Source organism: Chelonia mydas, chromosome 13, assembly GCF_015237465.2.
Source record: "Chelonia mydas isolate rCheMyd1 chromosome 13, rCheMyd1.pri.v2, whole genome shotgun sequence".
NCBI lineage: Eukaryota > Metazoa > Chordata > Testudines > Cheloniidae > Chelonia > Chelonia mydas.
This window is the reverse complement of record NC_051253.2, coordinates 38,881,117-38,903,703: the sequence shown is the minus strand read 5'-3', so window position 1 is coordinate 38,903,703 and position 22,587 is coordinate 38,881,117. Positions and strand designations below refer to the sequence as shown.

Here is a 22,587-nt window from a genome sequence, read left to right as displayed (position 1 = left end):
TCTGCCATTTGAATCACTGAAGCCTTTAAGTGCTATAAGAACATAAGAAAGGCCATACTGGGTCAGACAAATGGTCCATCTAGCCCAATATCCTGTCTTCTGACAGTGGCGATGCCAAGTGCTAGAGGGAATGAACAGAACAGGGAATCATCAGGTGTTCCACCTCCTGTCACCCACTCCCAGCCTCTGGCAAACAGATGCTAGGGACACCATCCCTGCCCATCCTGGCTAATAGCCATTGAGTGACCTATCCTCCATGAATTTATCTAGTTCTCTTTTGAACCCTGTTATAGTCTTGGCCTTCACAACCTCCTCTGGCAAAGAGTTCCACAGTATGCAACTGTATTTTCACTTTCAATCATATTTCTTCCTGCTATCACTTCATTTGTTGCTCATTGTTTACTACTCTAAATGCTCCTAGATTCTTAGGACCCAATCCAGAAAAAAACGTGGGCACTTACTTTACTCTTTTTTAAATCAATGGGCTACACACGTTGCTTAAAATTAAACATGTGTTTAAAGGCTTTGCTATGTCAGGATTTCAGTTTAAAATGCTTAAGATCTAAATGATTATTAATTATTGCCTCACTGCTTATGAGTCTCTCTCTCTCTCTCTCATACTGAAGTTGCATCTTTAATTATCTTTCTAGAAACTGTCTCTTTCTTTCCTTCACTTTGCCTTTCTCTATCTGTGTAACTCTCCTTCTGCCTCGGTTCCTCTGCTCTGTCTGTTTCAGAAATGTGCACTCAGACTATCTATCTATCTATCTATCTATCTATCTATCTATCTATCTATCTATCTATCTATCTATCTATCTATCTATCTATCTATCTATCTATCTATGAACTCAGCGTGTCTGTCATAGAAGGAGACGCTGTGGCACTCAGCTGCTCCTACAGCGCCAGCTTTAGCGGTGTCTCTCTCCACTGGTACCTCCAGAGCCCCCGCCAAGCCCCGCAGGACATTCTCCGGAGAGGCGCGAAGGGAAGCACCATCAGTGACCACGCAGATTTTGCCCGGAGGAGGTTCACTTCTGACGCTAACGCCACTTCTACAGTTCTGATCATCGCAGGCCTGGAGCTGGCGGACGGAGCTGTGTATGATTGTGCCTTGAATGAGACACAGTGAGAGAGTCCCCGGAGACAGCTGCACAAAAACCCTCCCACATCCCTCACTTGCATTCTTCCCCATCTGTCTTGGGTGTTGAGTTTGAAAAATCTTTGATGCAGGGTCCCTGCCTGATGGGGCCAGCCCAGATCTCAGTTTTAACCCCTAGGTGCCATCACCATGACCGTCAATTTCCAACTGTGTGCAAGGAAATACTTGTTCTCAGCGTTTTAATCTGATTTCGGGTTTTGAACACCAGATTTCCATTAAAAATGAGCACGGACTGATATAACAGATTTTAAAAACCAGAAGGCACCTGTCTGATTGTCTGGGCTGACTCCTGCATAGCAGAGGTCAGAGAACGTCATTCCGTAATTCCCGCTTTCAGGAGAACATTTTCAAAACTGCCTTTTCAAAATGGGGCTGTGTCCTACCTCACTTAGGTGCTCTTGAAAAATTTACCATAAGCCCATAACTTCAATCTAAGTTACTTTTATGACCCCCATCACCTGAGCACCTTACTGCCTTCGATTTATTTTATTTTCACAACACTTCTGTGATATAGGGCAGGGCCACGATCTCCATTTCAGGGATGAGGACCTGAATCGCAGAGAGGCCAACAAGTCACCCACCCAACGTCACACGGAATCTCCCAGATTCTAGGCTCCTGGCCTAACCACTTGCCCATCTTTGCTCTCAAACTTTCTTATCAAACTTGTCTTCGAGCTACAATATATGCAGAGGAGCAACTTCTCCCCCCGCCCTCCCTGGCACAGCTGAGAGGTGGCAGAGGGGAGGGCAGTAGCAGCTGCTGTTAGAGTAGCAATACCTGGCTGTAGGTTAAAAAATACCTACTCTTCATTTCAGTAATTCTCCTAATACTGTATTCTTTAATGAGCCACTTGTAATTATGGTTAGGATTTTCAAATGAGTTAAGCACCCAGTTTCCTTTGAAAATTCCAGTGAAATTCAACTCCCTTGGGCTCTTTTGAATATCCCAGCCCTACTCACGAGCCAAGAAACATAACAAACACAGAGTATTTGAACAAGCCTGAAGTCTGTACACCAGGAGGATTTTGAATAATAACTGGACAAAGATAGGGAGAAGAAGTTTTCTGTTTGTTTGTTTTGTTTTGTTTTCAAAATGTGCTAAGCTATCGCTTTCCTCAGAGTCTTACCGCTCAGAAAAAAACCGTGTGTGAATAATCACAGGCTTCAAAAAATTATCCTCTGGGGAAACATCACACCATGCGCATCCCCCCCCCCGTGATCTTTGATAGTTTTATTGGTTGCTGTGGATATCTAGTATGGGGCGCTCTAGTCCTTTGACTTTGTATTTTGTTGATTTCTCTGGCAGTTTTATCGTCACAGGACAGGAAGGAAATAGAAGATAGGCTTAGAGGAAAAGCAGGGCTCCTCTTTACCTCAAGCAGAATAATTAAAAATAGATAAAACACACAACAAACTAACACAAGGGAAGAAATATTTTGTTGCTTGCTACAGACACCGAGTAACCACGAGATTAATGTCAAGATGCAGCATGCTGTGTTTAGTTGTACAGCTCTATTGTCTACATTTGTTGTCAGGTGAAGTCAAATTTTTTAATTGATTTTCATTATGAGTGAATAAAGGTATGAAAGTCGAAATGTGTTTTTAAGGGCCAAGCTGCTTCCGCTGTTAACATATTCAGGGTGTAAAAGAAAATCCCTGGACTCTGAAATTGAATATCATGTGGTATTTAGGGAAGAAAGTTGTTCTCCTTTTACAAGGACACATGCTGTTTAATATGAAAGAAAAAATGCCATTCTGTATTAGGGCTGGGATTCACAGAGCTGCCTATTGGATTTGGGCAGCCAGATCCCATTACTTTTAAGACATCTGGATCTCTTGAGCAGCTTTGAAAATCTCTGCTTGAGCCTTTCTAAATATGAATGAGAAAAAATACAGAGATATACAGACAAATAGCTATATATTGCAGAGTAGGGAAGGATAGATAGATAGATAGATAGATAGATAGATAGATAGATAGATAGATAGATAGTCCATATCTATTGGAAAACCGTTGGAGATCCTCAGTGGACAGCAGACACAGCGGTGCTAATTTTTATAGTGAATTTGCATCTACTTTTATTTGCAGGACTAAGTACCGAGGTGAACAGTGTCACCCAAAGACAAGGACAGCTGACCGGGGTACAAAGTGAATCTGTCACACTGGACTGTACTTTCTCGACTGAAGATGCAGGTTATGACACATACTGGTACAAACAGGACAGCAGCGGCCAGACGAAGTACCTCTTCAGAAGCTCTGCCGGAAGCGAGCACAAAGGGTCTGGGAGCCGGTTCTCACTGGACTTCAGGGAACCCGAAAAATACGTGGTCTGAGAATTGCAGAGTTAGAACTGACCGATTCGGCGATGTTTTTCTGTGCTATAGCTGAGAGGGCCTTAAGTTACCACTGAAGGTGGATTAATAGAGGGGCCTTTCAAAATCCAGTGATCAGTTTTCTCTTGACTCGGAGACAAAACTGGCGCAGATAGAAATCAGCAGAAAGAGACACAACAAGCCACAAGCAGGGCTTGAATCAAACGGTGCAGGGTGTGACGGAAACCGCACGGGCACTAACTGTGTGGAAATGTTACCCTTTTCCAGGAACCGTCCCCCCACCTCTCCCAAAATACCCAGAACCGCATGAGCCAGATGTCAGTACCTGTCACACCACAATTCCCATGAATAGCTCCGTCTGCTTTTGGGGCCAGACCCCAGCAGGTAGGAATCAGACCTCGCTCCAGTAGCGTAAACGGGCGAAAGTCTCAGCTGGTGTAAATAAAGGTTGCTCCATTGGATTCAATGGGTCAGACCCCAACTGGCACAAATCAGCTGTCTCTCCATTGGCTTCAATGGCCCAGATCCCCAGGTCGTGAGTCAACGGGCTTAATTTTGCTTCACGCTGGAGAAAGAACCCTGAGTACAATTTTTCTCTGGGCTGTGAGCAGGGAGGGCCCTGCCCAGATCTGTGGCAATGGGATCCGTGTGCAGTCCCGTGTGTGTGTGTGTGTGTGTGTTAGCAGTTGAAAAAAAAGTAAAAACCTGCTCGACTTTGTGATCCTTGCTGAGTTTTCCTCTCCGAAGAACTAAGAAGAACAAGTTGCTCCAACTACTGAGCTGCGAAAGAGATCTGGAGGCCAGAAAGGTGACACGTGACAGGAACCAGCCAAAGCCACAGCGGGTGGGGTAAACGCTACCGGAGGGTATTAGCTGTTCCATGATGAGAGAAACAGGCTTCAACTGGGGTCTATAGGGGAGGACTAAATGGAGCTCTTGCCACAGATTTAATGTCTCTGACTTGATTCTGTGAGAGAAACTTCACCATAAGATTCTGTTCTATTCAGGTTCCTGTATTGCACCCATCATTGTGGTGGCTTGGAGCGCCTGAAGATCTGGAAACAATATATTTAACCATGAATGCTCCAGAAATCCTGATCTGGACAGTAACAGCATTCCTCTCTCTGAGTAAGTGTCAACTAAAGGGGAAAATGAATATTACAGCTTCTGTTACCTAGTGGATTTGAATGGGCGTGGGCAGCGGGGGGGTGGGGGGCAACTGGAAGACAGGATTTCGGGGTTCTGTTCACAACTCAGGGAGGAAGGGGGGGGGGGTCTAGTGAATTAAAGGAGTGGCTCTGGCCTGGTTTCTAGTCCCACCTCTGGGAGAGGAATAGAGTCGAGAGGTTGAAAGCAGTTAGACTGAGAATCAGGATTCCTGGATCCTATTCCCAGCCTTGAGTGGGAATCAGGGTCTATGGTTAAAGCATATACGATTAGGACTCAGGATTCCTGGGTTCTAGTCTCAACTTCACTGCTGCCTTACTCGAAGCTGGGCAAACCCATCCTGTGTTCTACGCCTGAGTTGGTCTCTTTGCACAAGATGCGCATAAAGAGCCTTTCAATTTCTGGGAGGCCCTGAGTCCTCAAGGGGCTCTGTTCTCCTCACACGAGAGTGGCTGTCGATGTGCAACAATTTTACTTGCTTAATTAGAGTGAACTTTTTCTGCATCTCTTTCCTTCCCTGCAGGTTTCAGCCAGGGACAAGGCAGTGTCACGCAAAGGCAAGGGCAGCTGGTAAAGTGGGGGGGCCAGACTGTCACCCTGGAGTGTACTTTCTCCACTGGATATCAGTATTATTACTTATTTTGGTACAGACAGCGAGGATCAGGGACGATGGATTTCCTCTTCCGAATAGATGAGAGTAACGCTGAAAAGAATGGAGCCGGGAGACGGTTTTCTGCACTATTCAGGAAATCCTCAAAATTCTTCAGTTTAACCATTAAAGAGCTAAAGCCGACGGACTCGGCGAGGTACTTCTGTGCTCTCGTGGAAGACACTGTGACGCGTTTAATAGGGAGACCTGTACAAAAACCCACCCCCTTGGCTTTCTTACCGTGAAAAACATAACTGTAGAGGAGTATCCCCGGGCCACAGACAGATGGTTAAACCAGGTGATGGGGCTGGTATAAACCACACGACCTGACACCTATGAAGACTTATGGGCCTCATTCACCATTTTATTACTTCAGATTAATGCCAGTTTACCCACAGTGGGTCTGCTCCCAGCTGCAGTGAATCACTGTGGGTCAAATGGAGTCAACTGGGCCAGGTCCACCACAGGTATCAATCAGCTGTAATTCCATGGGGGGGGGGGGGGATTTTCCCAAATGGGGTAAACCAGCATGGGTTCAATTGGATAGGTACACAAAGGCACAAAATACGGAAGCATGCAGACATACACGCATGCACATGCAAACACAGACATAGAGACATACAAAAAGATATCCACACCCACAAAACCAGGACGCACAACACAGAACTTAAGTCTTCCCACAATGTCTTTAATTTGCGTCTCACTGAATAGCAACAAGAAGGACAATAAACATGAAAACGAATAAGAAACCGATCTTCCAGGAAGTGCAGTGGAAGGAATTTGCCCCACGAGTTCTCACTGGCGCTTCAGGGGCAGAACCCAGCACGTTTCTTGTGTCCGTTAAGCATTTCCCGAACCCCTCCCTCTTCTGCTCCGCTGGTCCCGCAGTAACCGCTCCCAGCCCTTGTTCCGAGAAGTTGCCTTTAAGATTCTTCTCGCCGCGACCTTTCAGCTTGTCCGGCTGCCGCTGTCTGAGGCACCATGGAGACGCGTTTCATTCTCAGCCTTTGGGTCTTTAACCAACTAAGTACCCGGGTGCTGTTTTTGGAAGAAGCTTCATGGAATTAGGCTCCCGACTCCCGTTCTACCCAGAACCCGAACCCTGATCCCAACCCAGCTCCTCACGCCACTGTAACCCTAACCTTATTTTTTATGCTAATCTTAATTTGTTTGAAATTAGGCAGATAAACCCCTTGGGCTTTTTAAAATTTCGCAGCCTAGACCTGCCAATACAATTGGCTGCTCTTGAACGTGAGTGTCTTGTTGCAGGTGCGGTGCTGGGTGACTCGGTCCGGTCCAATGAACCCGAGGTGTCCAGGTCAGAAGGCGTCTCCGTGCCCCTCAGCTGTTCTTACTATACTAGCTACACTGCTGGTGTCTATCTCTACTGGTACCGTCAGTATCCGAACCGCGCCCCGCAGTACATCCTGCGGAGAGGAGCAAAAGGGATCAAGACCAGCGATACCGCAGGTTTCGCCCAGGAGAGGTTTTCTTTGCAGGCTAATGACAGGTCCACAGCTCTGAACATCACGGCCCTGGAGCTGGCGGACACAGCGGTGTATCTCTGCGCCCTGCAGCGCGCACAGTGACAGAGCCACCCAGCAGAGCTGTACAAAAACCCGCTGAGCCTTGCTGCAGTGGCTGTTACAGACATTAAATCGGGAAGCAGCATCTTGGAAGCGAGTCCTGAAGCTGCTTAAAAATACAAGTCCCCGTAAAAGTTAAATGTTTATTTAAAGAGCTATTTTAAACATTGCTCTTGGATAATAGAATGGGCATGGCATGATCGTTAATTAGGAAACTATTAACACGTCTTTGCCTAGCTTAGGAGGTGACCTGTATCGGTTTAGGGGGGGGGGAATCATTTGTAATAAAAGAAGGGTTAAAATTATGGGTAAAAATAGAAACAAAATGAACTACTGTTGGAAAAACAAATTGAGATAAAATGTGAATGAAAATTTCATTGAAAAACGAACAATAGACTTTTAAAATACTCCTTATGTTAACAGTATATTGTCCGTATGGTGAAATGGGGGTAACATATGCAAGTTGAAATATGGGGAAATAGTTATAGAAATACCCATTTTTCAGTGATGGGATAAAGCTGCAGTTACCAACTCACCAGTGTTCAAAACAATACTCCTATTTTATAGACATTAACATTTTAATTGCCACAAACCTTTGACAAGAATATATGTTGAGAGGCCTGAACTCTAAGCTCGTTGTACCTGGTAAAATCATGACAAAGCATCGCCGTGTGCTGGTGGAAAATATAAACACAGGAGGACATATGAAACCCTTCCAAGCTGAACTTCGGTTTAACTCAGGCTGCCAACAAAGGCAGTCTGCGAAAGACACAAAATTTAAAATAATTATTTCAAGAGTTCTGGCTGGACATTTCAAAGGAGGTTAGCAGAGAGGGGTGCCTCATCCTGTTACATTTTTCTGGTGATAACCCCAGACATTATTGCTGGCAAACATATTAATGCCCCATACCAATGATATCTGCGTGCGTCAAGAGATCTGAAAATTCCCTAAAGGAGCTGGAAACCCCCCATTTTACAGCAAGGGAAACTGAGGAATAGATTATCCATCGTCACACACTCAGAGTATGTGGCACAGCAGGTCTCTGAGTCCCAGAGCCGACCCTTGTCCACAAGCCCATCCCCCTCGCTTAACAACACTAATATGTCAGCTGCAGGCTGACCTGAACTTACTCTGTTTCCTGGATCTGCGGTGAGTTACCCGAACTCCTCCCTCTTTCTCTCCGTTGGTTTATAATTAATTTTACACAGTTGTAGCTGCCCTCACAGATGTGACATTTATATTCCTCTCAGGCAGCGGCAATAGCTGGGAGTTTGAAACTTGGTGGATAGAGAAGATACTATGGAGAAGTGTTTTATTCTCAGCATTTCTATATTCAACCTCCTAGGTAACTGGGCTGGGATTTCAAGGAAATTAGACACGCAGTTCCCATTGAACCCTAACCCTCTACTTAACCCGTACCCTGAACTGTAACCAAAACGGGAATGCTGCAGCCTGACAGTTCACCCTCACCATAACCCTAAACCCTTGTTCATACCCTCTCCTTAAACCTAACGTTAAACCCCCAACCCTTCTCCTGCCCATGACATTAATGCCTATTGAGTTAGGAGACTAAATCCCTTAGACTTCCTTCAAATTCCCTGAAACACCAATGCAGGTGGACTCATTTCCACGGCTCAGATACAGGTGAAATTACATCTAATGTGTTCGCCTTTTTGCAGGTGCTGCTCTGGGAGACTCTGTGCAGTCCAAGGAACTCGAAGTGTCTGGATCAGTTGGAGGTTCTGTGACACTCAGCTGTTCTTACACCACCAGCGATAGCTATGTCTATCTCTACTGGTACCGTCAGTATCCGAACCAAGCCTTGAAGTACATTCTCTGGAGAGGAGCGAAGTCAGCCAGCCATCTCAGTGATACCGCAGATTTTGCCAAGGAGAGGTTTTTTTCCCAGGCTGATGACAGCTCCACAGTTCTGAATATCACAGCCCTGGAGCTGGCGGACAGCGCGGTGTATTACTGCGCCCTGAGTCTGGCACAGTGACAGAGCCACATAGGAGAGCCGTACAAAAACCCTCCCTTCCCAGCTGCAGATAATGCTGTGCACATTGAGGTTGGAAGCGGAGCCCCTCCGGAGTTTTGCTGCACTGTTAAAAACACATATTCTGGCTCGGATGTGGTGCTGTCAGATTACTCCTTCCTAATCTTTCCAAAGCGCCGAATTCTTATTCAAACAGCTGCATTAAACCAGTGGCTTCCATGTGAGGAGAGATGAATAAAACCGGGACTTTTCAGCTTGGAAAAGAGACGACTACGGGGGGATATGATAGAGGCGTATAAAATCTCTACTGATGTGGATAAAGTAAATAGGGAAGTGTTATTTATTCTTCTCTTAACACAAGAACCAGGGGTCACCCAATGAAATCAATAGGCAGCAGATTTAAAACAAACAAAAGGAAATATTTCTCCCTGCAATCAACCTGTGGAACGGTTAATGTCAGAGGATGTTGTGAAGGTCACGACTATAACGGGGTTCAAAAAGGAACTAGATAAATTCAGAGAGGATAGGTTCATCAATGGTTATTAGCCAGGAAGGTGGAGATGGTGTCCCTAGCCTGTTTGCTAAAAGTTGGGAATGAGCAACTGGGGATGAATCACTTGATGATTCCCTGTTCTGTTCATTCCCTCTGGGGCAGCTGGCACTGGCCACTGTCAGAAGACAGGATACTGGGCTAGATGGACCTTTGGTCTGACCCAGTATGGCCATTCCTATGTTCTTATGGCTCTCAACCTTTCCAGACTATTTGTACCCCTTTCAGGAGTCTGATTTATCTTGCGTACCCCAAGTTATACCTCACTTAAAAATGACTTTATAAGAAAATCAGACATAAAATAGAAGCTTCACAGCCCACTATTACTGAAAAAATTCTTTTTATTTTTACCATTAGTTATAAAATCAGTCAGTTGGAAATATGGCACTTACATGTCAGTGTATAGAATATAAAGCAGTATAAACAAGTCATTCTCTGTATAAAATTTTAGTTTGTACTGACTTTGCTAGTTCTTTTTACGTATCCTTTTGTAAAATTAGGCCAATAACTAGATGAATTGATGTACCCCCCAGGAAGACCTCTAACCCTGGTTGAGAACCAGTGCATTGAAATACCACCACTAGAGAATATAAATGGCAGGGGTCTAGTCAATAAACTTATTTAAAGTATTTTCTCACCCTCTGTTGGTGTTCTTAGTAATACAATAAATCATGTGAAAAAAAGGGAATTTGTTGCAAAATGGTGGTTAAAATTGATGGGTAAAATAATTACAGTAAAATAGCTCTTTGTAAATGCGGGTAATGTAAACAAATCATTGGCTCCTAATGTTCCAGAACTAAATCACTGTTCAACCATCAGACAAGGGTCTGCTTTGACGTCATTTGTTAGAAAACCCTTATTCTCTCGCATTTCTTTCCAATAATCCATATGATCAAAATAATGCCTTCCAGGTATATTGTGAAAGCAGCTGAATGGTCTGTTGAAAAGTGTGAATACTTATTGTCGTTTGAAATCACTTTATGTTTAATTTCATAATTTCTATCCAGGAAACAACAATGACTGAAGAAGAAAAGGCCAAATAAAATAAAATAATTATTTCAAGAATGATGTCCGAAACATTCAAAGAAGACAGAGAGTTAGATGTCTAGTTCGCATTGCTCCTTGGACAATCTCGGACTTCATTCAACCAAAAAAAAAAAAAAAAATACGATACAGTAATATGACCCCCTCCCAGTAACTGCTAATCACCCCAAGATATTTATCCTCACAATCACCCTGGGAGATGGAGAAATATAACAATATCTGCTTTACTTGTAGGGAAACTGCGGCACAGAGACATTAACTAGCTTGCTCCAATGCAAACAGGGAGTCGGTGGCAGAGGCGAGAACTGAATCCAGGTGTCCTCAGTCCCAGACCAGAAACTGACTCACAAACCCTCCTTCTTCCTTGAACCACCCCGCGATTTCAACTGCACTCACAAACTTGCATTCTCTCCTGAACCGCCCAGCGATTTCAGCCGCAGAGTAACCTGAACATGACTAGTTTCCTGTGTCCGTTACGGGCCCCCCAAACTCCTCCCTCTTTCGCTGGGCGGGTTTCTGATTAACCTTCCCCAGTCGGACCTGTCTTCAGGGGAGGTGAACATTTAGATTTATTTTGCAGAGGCAGCAATATCTGGGAGGTAGAAATTTGGTGGTTGCAGGAGGAGACACCTTGGAGACGTGGGTTATTCTCGGTTTTTGGACAGTGAATCTCCTAGGTAACCGGGCACGAATTTTCAGAGAATTCTACGGGAATTAACACTCCTTGCGCATTAAACTCGAAGCACAATCGCAAACTGTCCAGCATAGATCCCTCTAACCTTAGCCCTTGCCCTAAACCCTAACCCTTTTCTCCTTTGTCACCCCTAACCCTACACTTAATTCCTTTGGCGTTGTTTGGCGCATAACGCCCTTATTCCGCATTCCTTTGAATTTCCCCACCCTCAAACTGCCATGCATTTGGAACCGTTTCCATGGGTCAAGTGCAACTGAAAGTGTGTCCCGGACCTTGATTGCAGGCGCTGCCCTGTGCGACTCGGTCCGATCCAAGGAACCAGAAGTGTCTGGGTCAGTAGGTGACACTCAGCTGTTCCTACAATACCAGTGACACTGCTGGCGTCTCTCGCTTTTGGTACCGCCGGTTTCCTAGCCGAGCCCCTCAGTACATTCTGCAGCGAGGAACAAAGACACACAACGCTTACAGCGACACTGCAGATTTCGCGAAGGAGAGATTTTCCTCTCAGGCCGACAAGAGCTCAACAGAATTGAAAGTCACAGCGCTGGAGCTGGCGGACAAAGCGGTTTGTTACTGCGCCCTGCAGCGCCCACAGTGAAAGAATCTCACAGCAGGGCTGTTCAAAAACTCTCCCAGCCTTGCTGCAGGGGCTGTTACAGACATTAAAACGGGGAGCAGCACATTGAAAGAGAGTATCTGCATTGCAAAGATAGAACTTCCCTTAACAGTTACATATTTATTTTGAGAGCTAATTTAAATATCGCCCTGGGATAATATAATGGGCCTGACATTTATTTTGGAAATTATTAACACAGCTTTGCCTAGTTTAGGAGATTATTTATATTTTTGAAGTGGGAGGGGGAAGGAATCATTTGTAGTTAAAAAGGGTTACAATTCTGAGTGAAATATAGACAAAATGAAGTACTGTTGGAAATACAAATTCAGGTAAAATGTGAATTACAAATGTCATTGAAAAGGGATAAATAGCTGTTAAATAGCTCGTTAGGTTAACACTATACCGCCCGTTTGGTGAAATGGGGGTAACATATGCAAATTGAAATATGGGGAAATAGAAATACCGATTTTTGGGTAGCGGGCTCCAGCTGCTGTTACCAGCTCCCCAGCGGTCACATCAATACGCCTATCGCAGAGACATTGACATTTTGGGCGGATTTGTTTGGAAACTATTTAATTGCAATTCAATTTTCCCAAGAGTATAGGTCGAGAGCCCTGAACTCTAAGCTTCTCGTAAGTGGTAAAATCATGACAAAGCATCGCCCTCTGCTGGTGGAAAATAGAAACACAGGTTGTCATAAGAAACCTTTCCATGCTAGGCTATAGATCTTCGCTTTAACTCAAGCTGTCGGCAAAGGCAGAAAATGAAAGAGGAAAATAATTTAAACAATTATTTTAAGAGTTCTGGCCGAGAGTTTCAAAGGAGGGTAACAGGGTTGGGCGCCTCATCCCGTTACATTTTTCTTCTGATAACACCGGACACTATTGCTGGTGACATATTCATCCCCCAGCCCAATGATACCTGAGCGTGTCATGAAATATCAACAGTCCCTATATGAGTTAGAAGAAACCCCTCGCTTTTTTACATCTAGGGAAACAGAGGCATGGAGCATTTCCCACCGTCACACACACAGTCTGTGGCAGAGCAGGTCTCTGAATCCCAGAGCAGACCCTTGTCCACAAGCCCATCCCCCTCCCGTTAACAACACTAATATGTCAGCTGCAGGCTGACCTCAACCCACTGCATCTGCGGTGAGTTCCTCAACTCCTCCCTCTTCCTCTCCGTTAGTTTCTAATGAATTTCCACAGTTGTGTAGCTGCTCTCACAGACGTGCAGTTTATGTTCCTCTGACACAGCGGCAATAGCTTTGAGTTTGAAACTTGGGCTGTATAAATAGAAGATACTATGGAGACGTGTTTTATTCTCAGCGTTTGGATATTCAGTCTCCTTGGTAACTGGGCTGGGATTTCAAAGAAGCTTAAGGGAACCGGACACTCGATTCCCATTGAACCATGAACCTATCTCTATACTTAAGGGTTACCCTAGACTGTAACCAAAACGCGAATGCTACTACCTGACCCTCACCATAACCCTATATCCTTATTCTTACCCTCGCCTTAATCCTAACGGTAAACACTAACCCTGCCCCTGCTCATAACGGTAAATCCTATGGAGTCAGGCGCCTAAGACTTCACTGAAATTCCCTTAAACTGCAATGCAGGTGGAATAATTTCCACGGTTCAGCTACAGGTGAAATGTTGTCCATGAATCTGTTTGTCTTTTTTGCAGGTGCTGCGTTCGGTAACTCGGTTCAGTCCAACGAACCCGAAGTGTCTGGATCAGCTGGAGGTTCTGTGACACTCAGCTGTTCTTACACCACCAGCGATAGCTATGCCTATCTCTACTGGTACCGTCAGTATCCGAACCAGGCCCCGCAGTACATTCTCTGGAGAGGAGCGAAGTCCTACAGCGGCCAAAGCAACACTGCAAATTTCGCCCAGGAGAGGTTTTCTTCCCAGGCTGATGACAGCTCCACAGCTCTGAACATCACAGCCCTGGAGCTGGCGGACAGCGCGGTGTATTACTGCGCTTTGCAGAGAGCACAGTGACACAGCCACGTAGCAGAGCCGAACAAAAACCCTCCCTTCCCAGCTGCAGATAATGCTGTGCACGTTGAGGTTGGAAGCGGAGCCCCTCCGGAGTTTTGCTGCACTGTTAAAAACACATATTCTGGCTCGGATGTGGTGCTGTCAGTTAGTCCTTCCTAATCTCTCCAAAGCGCCGAATCCTTATTCAAACAGCTGCATTAAACCAGTGGCTTCCATATGAGGAGAGATGAATAAAACCGGGACTTTTCAGCTTGGAAAAGAGACGACTACGGGGAATATGATAGAGGTGTATAAAATCTCTACTGATGTGGATAAAGTAAATAGGGAAGTGTTATTTATTCTTCTCTTAATGCAAGAACTAGGGGTTACCTTATGAAATTAATGGGCAGCAGGTTTAAAGCGAACAAAAGGAAATATTCCTTCATGCAACGCACAGTCAACCTGTGGAGCTCTTTGCCAGAGGAGGTTGTGAAGGCCAACACTATAACAGGGTTAAAAAAAGAACTAGATAAGGAGGATAGGTCCACCAATGACTATTAGCCAGGATGGGCAGGGATGGTGTCCTTAGCCTGTATTTGCCAAAAGCTGGGAATGAGCAACTGGGGATGGATCACTTGATGATTCCCTGTTCTGTTCATTCCCTCTGGGGCAGCTGGCCCTGGCCACTGTCAGGAGACAGGATATTGGGCTAGATGGACCTTTGGTCTGACCCATTATGTCCGTTCCTATGTTCTTATGGTTCTCAACCTTTCCAGACTATAGTTACCCCTTTCAGGAATCTGATTTGTCTTGCTTACCTCAAGTTATACCTCACTTAAAAAAACTACTTTCTTAGAAAAATCAGACATAAGATACAAGTTTCACAGCCCACTGTTACTGAAAAAATTCTTTTTATTTTTACCATTAATTATAAAATCAATCAATTGGAATATAAATATCGCACTTACCTGCCAGTGTATAGAATATAGAGCATTATAAACAAGTCATTGTCAGTATGAAATTTTAAGTTTGTCTGACTTCGCTAGTGCTTTTTACGTAGCCTGTTGCAAAAGTAGGTAAATCTCTAGATGAGTTGCTGTACTCCCTGGAAGACTTCTGCGTATCTGCGGGGGTACCCCTACCCCTGGCTGAGAATGACTGCCTTAAAATGCCACAACTGGAGAATATAAATGGCAGGGGTTTAGTCAAGAAACTTATTTAAAGTATTTTCTCATAATTTATTGATGTTCTTTGTAATATAATAAATAATGTAAATATGCTAATTTGTTGCAAAATGGAGGTTAAAAATGGTCAGTAAAATAATTGTAGTAAAATAGCTCTTTGTAAATGCGTGTAAGGGAAATAAATCATTGGGTCCTCCTGTTCTGGAAGTAAATCACTGTTCAAGCATCAGACAAGGTTCTGTTTTGATGTCATTTGTTAGAAAACCCTTATTCCCTCTCATTTCTTTTCAATAATCCATATGATTAAAATAATGCCTTCCAGGTATATTGTGTAAGCAGCTGCATGCTCTGTTGAAAAGTATGAATACTTATTTCTTTTGAAATCCCTCTGTGTACCCTTCATTTTAATTTTTAGAGAGAGGGAAAAACAGTAGTTGTAGAAGAAAAGGCCAAATAAGAATTTTGTTTGAAAACTGAAAGGACACTCTCAGAGTTAGATGTTTAGCTTTCCTTGCTCCGTGGACAAGGTCTAATTTCACTGAATTGCAAAAAATCGACGTAGTTATATGACCAGTAACTACTGAGCATCGCAAGATATTGATCTTAATAAACCCCCTGGGAACTGGAGGAATATTGCAATTTCTATTTTACATATAGGGAAACTGAGGCATAGAGCGATTAACTGCCTTGTACAAGGGCAAACAGCGAGCCGGGTCGGAGTTGGGAACCGAACTCAGATGTCCTCAGTACCAGCCCAGAAACTGACTCACAAACCCTCCTTCTTCCTTGAGCCGCCCCGCGATTTCAGCTGCAGACTAACCTGAACACGGCTTGTTTCCTATGTCTGTTACGAGCCCCCCGAACTCCTCCCTCTCCCACTCGGCGGGTTTCTGATTAACCTTCAACGGTCCGAGGTGCCTTCAGGGGACGTGAAGGTCAGATTCATTCTGTCTCAAGAGCAATATCGGAGAGTAGGAGTTTGGTGGCTGCAGGAGACACCATGGAGACGCAGGTTGTTTTCGGTTTTTGGGTAGTGAATCTCCTAGGTAACCAGGCACGAATTGTCAGAGGATTCTACCGGAATCAGACACTCATTGCGCAGGAAACCAGAAGCATAATCTTAAACCGTCCAGCACAGATTCGATTTCCCTAACTTTAGCCTTTACCTTAAACCTTTTCTCCATTGTCACCCCAAACCCTAACCCTTAACTCCTCTGTCGTTAGGTGCACAATTCCCTTACTTTCCTTTGAAATTCACTCCTTTAACTGCAGTGGGTTTCCATGGGTCAAGTGCAATTGAAAGTGCGTCCCTGAGCTTGATGGTCTTGTTGCAGGTGCGACTCGGTCCGATCCGAGGAACCCGAAGTGCCTGGGTCAGTAGGTGACACTCAGCTGTTCCTACAATACCAGTGACACTGCTGGCGTCTCTCGCTTTTGGTACCGCCGGTTTCCTAGCCGAGCCCCTCAGTACATTCTGCAGCGAGGAACAAAAACACACAACGCTTACAGCGACACTGCAGATTTCTCCCAGGAGAGATTTTCCTCTCAGGCCGACGAGAGCTCCACAGAGTTGAACGTCACAGCCCTGGAGCTGGCGGACACAGCGGTGTGTCCCTGCGCCCTGCAGCGCCCACAGTGAGAGAGCCACGGAGCAGAGCCCTCCCTTCCTCACAGCAAACCCCTCCCTTCCTCACAGCGGAAAGTGTTGCAGACATTACAGATGGGGGAAGTGCTCTGAAGGGGGCTGTTTACACTGTTTTAAAATGCGCCTTATAGGTCTTAAAAGTCGTTTCTCAGCTACAGCGGGGGCACATATTGGCCAGGTGTGGTAAAAATGTTTATCCAATTTGGCAAAATGTGGGCTAAAAGTCTGACAATGATTATGCTGTTAAAACTACCCCTTTGAGGTAAAAACGAGAGGAAAATATGTGAAACATGGTGAAAATTAATGGACTCGCTGCGGGGGTGCTTCCTCGAGCGGATTCAGTATTGGAGTCTAAGGCAAACTCGCATGTTGTGCTGATTTGCTGGGGTCTCTCTTTCCCGTGCATCATTTTTGAAAGACCCACACGATTAAAGCCATGCTCTGTAGACTGAGTGGTGAATGCTTGGAAGAGCAGCGTCACCTACTGGTAAAAATTATAGATACATGTTGATTTTTGAAAACGCTTCCCTGCTGTTTTAGTATTTTAGGTTTTAATCAGTGACAGCAAAGAGACGGGACGAAAGAAAAAAAAATAAAGTTATTCTGCCAAGAATTTCAGCTGGGATTCCCAAGGCCCAGCTACCTCTGAATTCATGCTGTTCAAATCCCACTCTACATGTTTAATGAACTTTTCTATGCCATTTTGTATGGAACTATATCCCTCTACAGTTGCATATAAGCGCCTGAAAACTGATTATCCTCAGAAATCACATGTGATTTAGAGATGTTATTTGACGCCCTTCCCCCCATGATGTAAGTGAGGAGTTAAAATTACTTGCCCAGGGTTAGCAAGAGAATCCAGTTATGGAATCTGAAGTGAACCCAGGTGTCCAGAGTTTAAATCCAGGGGCGTTCACATCTAGGTTAACTCTTTCCTTCAAGGTAGGTTGCCATTCCCACACCTGCTTCAACAGGAGGTTCACCGACACAGGAAACACGCTGAGTTCAGGTCGAGAGTTCCCCAAACTCCTCCTATTTCCTCTCAAGACTGTTTGTTTGTTTTTATTTTTTATTACAGTTCCCCAAATGTAGCTGCCTTCGGAGACGTTCAGTTCAGATTTCTCTTCTCAGCAGCATCGGAGAGCCTCAAACTGGGTGGCTGTGGGAGACATCATGGGGACATGTTTTATCCTTAGCATTTGGATAATAAACCACCTAGGTGAATAGACTGAGATTTTCAAAGGAGTGTGGGAAACTTAGACTCACTTTGGAACACAGCTTTTACATTTTCCCTATAAACCCTAACCCTTTCCATGACTCCTAACCCTAAGGTTTAACCTAGGCCCTAACATTATCCTTATGCTCAAACTGAACCCTGAAAAGTAACCGAACCGTACCCTGCATTCCCTTGGATTTGGGCGCCTAGCTCCGTGAGAACTCGCAGCCTGAAACTGCAATGCATCCAGGAGGGTATCTCTGTCTCAAGTGCAGTTTAAATTACGCCCTTGAATGTGGTGGTCTTGTTGCAGGTGCGGTGCTGAGCGACTTGGTTCCGTCCAAGGAAACCCAGGTGTCCGGAGCTGAAGGCGACACTCCGCTGTTCTTACACTGCTAGCTATACCGGGTCTGTCTGTCTCCACTGGTACCGCCAGTATCCGAATCAAGGTGTGCGGTACATTATCTGGAGAGGAACCAAGGATGCCAGAGCTTTCAATGACACAGCAGATTTCGCCCAGGAGAGGTTTTCTTCCCAGGTTGATGACAGCTCCACTGCTCTGAACATCGCAGCCCTGGAGCTGGCGGACGGAGCGGTGTATCTCTGCGCCCTGGGTCTGGCACAGTGACGGAGCCACATATCGGAGACGTGCAAAAACCCTCCTGTCCTTGCTGCAGCTGAGGTTAGGCGCCCCCTGAAGCGGGAAGCAGCTCCCCGCTCGGAACATGTCACAACAGAGACTTTTGGGGAGGGATTGTGTTGGTTTGATGTGACCCCTTCCAAAAAAACCCCAAACGGAAACCCTTAGTCCTAGATTATAACGCCAATAAGGGACCACACTGATCACCTAGATCCATCTCTCTCTCCCTCCCTGACCGGGTGATTCAGTTCCCTGCCTAGACTGGGATTCCCCCCAGCAAGCCAGACAGCCCAAGAGGCCAGATTCCTGCGTCTTGCTTTCTCTCCAGAGGGAAAGACCAGCGTAATCGATACCGTTACAAGTTACCAGGCAGCTGTTTCTAAGCCAGCACATGTATTTCTAGGGTGAAAGCATTACAGAGAAAAAACCATGAGAACAATCAAATAACCTAGCGGCATGCTAAAAGGCTTATCCGGAGTCGCCCCGATTCCAACCTAGGTATCAGCCCTTCTAAACCCACAACTGGGTTTTCCCGCGTGGGTCATAACTGTCTCTGAATTCTGATCCGGAACCAGAACAAATATTCCAGTCTTTCCTTTATATAGCATGGGCCTTGACTCTTGCCCACATGTAATAAGTGATAAGAACATAAGAACGGCCATTCTGGGTCAGAACAAAGGTCCATCTAGCCCAGTATTCTGTGTTATGACACTGGCCAAAGCCAGATGTCCCAGAGGGAATGAACAGGACAGGGAATCATCCAGTGATCCATCCCCTGTCACTCATTCCCAGTTTATGACAGACAGAAGCTCGGGACTGCCCATCCTGGCTAATAGCTCACCAGACACAGGCCGACTCCTCAGGCTACAGCTTCAAAAGGCTGGGTTTCTGCTGAGGAATTGGCATTCACTTCTCCCTAGATGTTGCCCAGACAAAAACTCAACATCATTTGTTCCCAAAGTCCTTTTTGGTCCTGCACTTTGTTCAGTGTAGACCTGTGAATGCCCAGGTCCCACATCACATCTCTCCACTAGAGAGGTTACATACAATCCTGGCCCACAATAATGCATAAAATTTGCATTTCCTACAATGGACCCCCCACAGATACTTAAACCTAATACACTAAGGGTTTTGAAGTATATTGAAGGAATTTGCCATATCTGTCACAACACAGGCCATGGGACTTCCCTGAATTAATTCCTGTTTGTGCAACCACACATCTTTACACGGGGTGGGGGTGGGGGGTAGACGACGGGGGGAAATCCCACCTTGATTTAAAAGTTGCAACACTTCCTAAAGCTTATGCTCAAATAAATTGGTTAGTCTCTAAGGTGCCACAAGTACTCCTTTTCTTTTTACTTCCTAAATTGTTCCAGTGGCTAATTGCCTTCAATGTCGAAAAATATAATTAAGGCAACCTTCTGTCTCTGCGCCATCTGGTGGTGAGAAGTAAAAACACACATTGTAATTTGAATTCCTTCCATACACCCTTATTTTCAGTATTTAATCGGCAGCCAACAAAAGCAATTTAAAATAATTCTTCCAAGATTTTTTTCTGGGAATCTCAAAGGAGACTAATGGAGTTAGGGTCGAAAATCCCATTACATTTCTCCTTTGAAAATCCCACATTGCATTCCTACTAAAGCTACGTGAGTACTAATGTGATCCCAATTACAAAATAATTGGAGTGACTCGAAATATTTATACTCAAAATGTCAAAATGAGCTAGAGAAATATGATGATTGCCATGCAGAGAAACTGAGACACAGAGCTATTAAATGACTCGTCCAAGGTCACACAAGGAATCTGTGGCACAGCCGGAAACCAGGCCTTGCACCAGAGTTCTAACCGCAAACCCAGCCTTCCCTCGGTAGCTCGCTGTCAGCTACAGACCAACCTGAACCCAGCTTGTTTCAAGGCCCGAACCCCCCCCCCCCCCCCCTTCCTTTGGGCTGGTTTCTGATGAACCTTCCCTACCTGCAGCTGCTTTCAGAGGCGTGGAGTTAATTTTCTTGTGAGCAGCAACAGCTGAGAACGTCAAATTCGGTCGCTAGAAGAGAAATCATGGAGGCGCGTTTCATTATCAGCATTTGGCTGCTTATTCACCTAGGTAAGCAGTCGGGGGTTCTTCAGCGCATCCTCAGGAAACCAGGCGCCCAACACTCACTCAACTCTAATTCTCAAACTTTTCCTAACCCAGACACTAACTATAAACCGCTACCCTAACACTAAACGCTAACCCCCCTAGACGCCTCTGACGTGCCCGCCTAACGTGCAGCACACCTGAAACCCTTTCCGTGGCCCAAGTGCAATTAACTTGCTGTACTTGGATTTAAACCTCGTGTTACAGGTGCGGCACTGGATGACTCGGTCGAGTCTAAGGACCCCCAAGTGTTTGGAGCAGAAGGAGACTCTGTGACCCTCAGCTGCGCTTACACTTCCAGCTATCCTGGCTCCCTCTCTCTCTACTGGTACCGCCAGTATCCCAACCAAGCCCCGCAGTACATTCTCCAGAGAGGCGCGAAGGGAAGCAGGTACCAGAGCACTGCAGATTTCACCCAGCAGAGGTTTTCTTCCCAGGCTGATGACAGCTCCACTGTTTTAACCATCACAGCCCTGGAGCCGGCAGACTCAGCGGTGTATCTCCGCACCCTGCAGAGGACACGGTGAGAGAACCACATGGCAGAGCTGTACAAAAACCCTTCCAGCCTTATTGCAGCTGAAGTGAGGCACACACACACTCTGAGGCTGGAATCAGCGGCCCTTGGCAGATTTATTGTACAGTTAAGAAACTCATCATTAGGAATAGTTTTGGTGGTGTCAAGGTATTCCTTCTGATTCCTCCCAAAAGCAATTTCCTGTGCAAACATGAGAGTGTAAGAAAATGGCCATCCTGGCTCAGACCAAAGGCCCATCTAGCCCAGTATCCTGTCTTCCAACAGTGGCCAACGCCAGGTGCCCCAGAGGGAATGAACAGAACAGGTCATCATCAAGTGACCCATTCCCTGTTGCCCATTTCCAGCTTCTGACAAACAGAGGGTACGGACACCATCCCTGCCCAGCCTGGCTAATAGCCATTGATGGACCTATCTGCCATTAACTTATCTAGTTCTTTTTTGAACCCTGTTATAGTCTTGGCCTTCACAACATCCTCTGGCAAGGAGTTCCATAGGTTGATTGTGCTTTGTGTGAATGAGTTCTTGTGTTATGAGAAGGAGTAAATAACAATTCCTTCTTTACTTTCTTCTCACCAGTGAAGATTTTATAGACCTCTATCATATCCCCCCTGAGTCCTCTCTTTCCCAAGCTGAACAGTTCCAGACTTATTAATTTCTCCTCATACAGAAGCCGTTCCATACCCCTAATTGTTTTTGTTGCCCTTTTCTGAACCTTTTCCAATTCCAATATATCTTTTTTGAGATGGGGCGATCACATCTGCACGCAGTATTCAAGATGAGGGCATAACATGGATTTATATAGAGGCAACATGATATTTTATGTCTTATTATCAGTTCCTTTCTTAATGATTCCCAGCATTCTGTTTGCTTTTTTCGACTGCTGCTGCTGCACGTTGAATGGATGTTTTCAGGGAATTATCCAGAGTGACTCCAAGAGCTCTTTCTTGAGTGGTAAGAACTAATTTAGACCCCATCATTGTGTACGTACAGTTGGGATTATGTTTTCCAATGTGCATCACTTTGTATTTATCAACATTGAATTTCATCTGCCATTTTGTTGCCCAGTCACCCAGTTTTGAGAGATCCTTTTTAGCTCTTCGCAGTCTGCCTGGGAGTTAACTATCTTGAGTAGTTTTGTATCATCTGCAAATTTTGCCACCTCACAGTTTACCCCTTTTTCCAGATCATTTATGAATATGTTGAATAGGACTGGTCCTAGTACAGACCCCTGGGGGACACCAATATCTACCTCTCTCTCCATTCTGAAAAAATGACCATTTATTCCTACCCTTTGTTTCCTATATTTAACCAGTTACCAATCAATGAGAGAACCTTCCCTCTTATCCCATGACAGCTTATTTTGCTTACGAGTCCTTACTGAGGGACCTTGTCAAAGGCTTTCTGAAAATATAAGTACACTATATCCACTTTTTCTAAAAACGT

The 22,587-nt window shown here is 45.1% G+C and overlaps 2 gene segments (V, D, J or C); both read left to right on the top strand.

Moving 5' to 3' along the window:
• Nucleotides 1-5,798: 5,798 nt before the first annotated feature.
• On the top strand, nt 5,799-7,438 carry LOC119567894. The segment is given in 2 exon segments: nt 5,799-6,333; nt 6,576-7,438. Coding segments are annotated over 2 exon segments (366 nt in total).
• Nucleotides 7,439-8,115: 677 nt separating this feature from the next.
• LOC119563552 lies at nt 8,116-13,817 on the top strand. The segment is given in 2 exon segments: nt 8,116-8,238; nt 13,483-13,817. Coding segments are annotated over 2 exon segments (366 nt in total).
• Nucleotides 13,818-22,587: the final 8,770 nt, after the last annotated feature.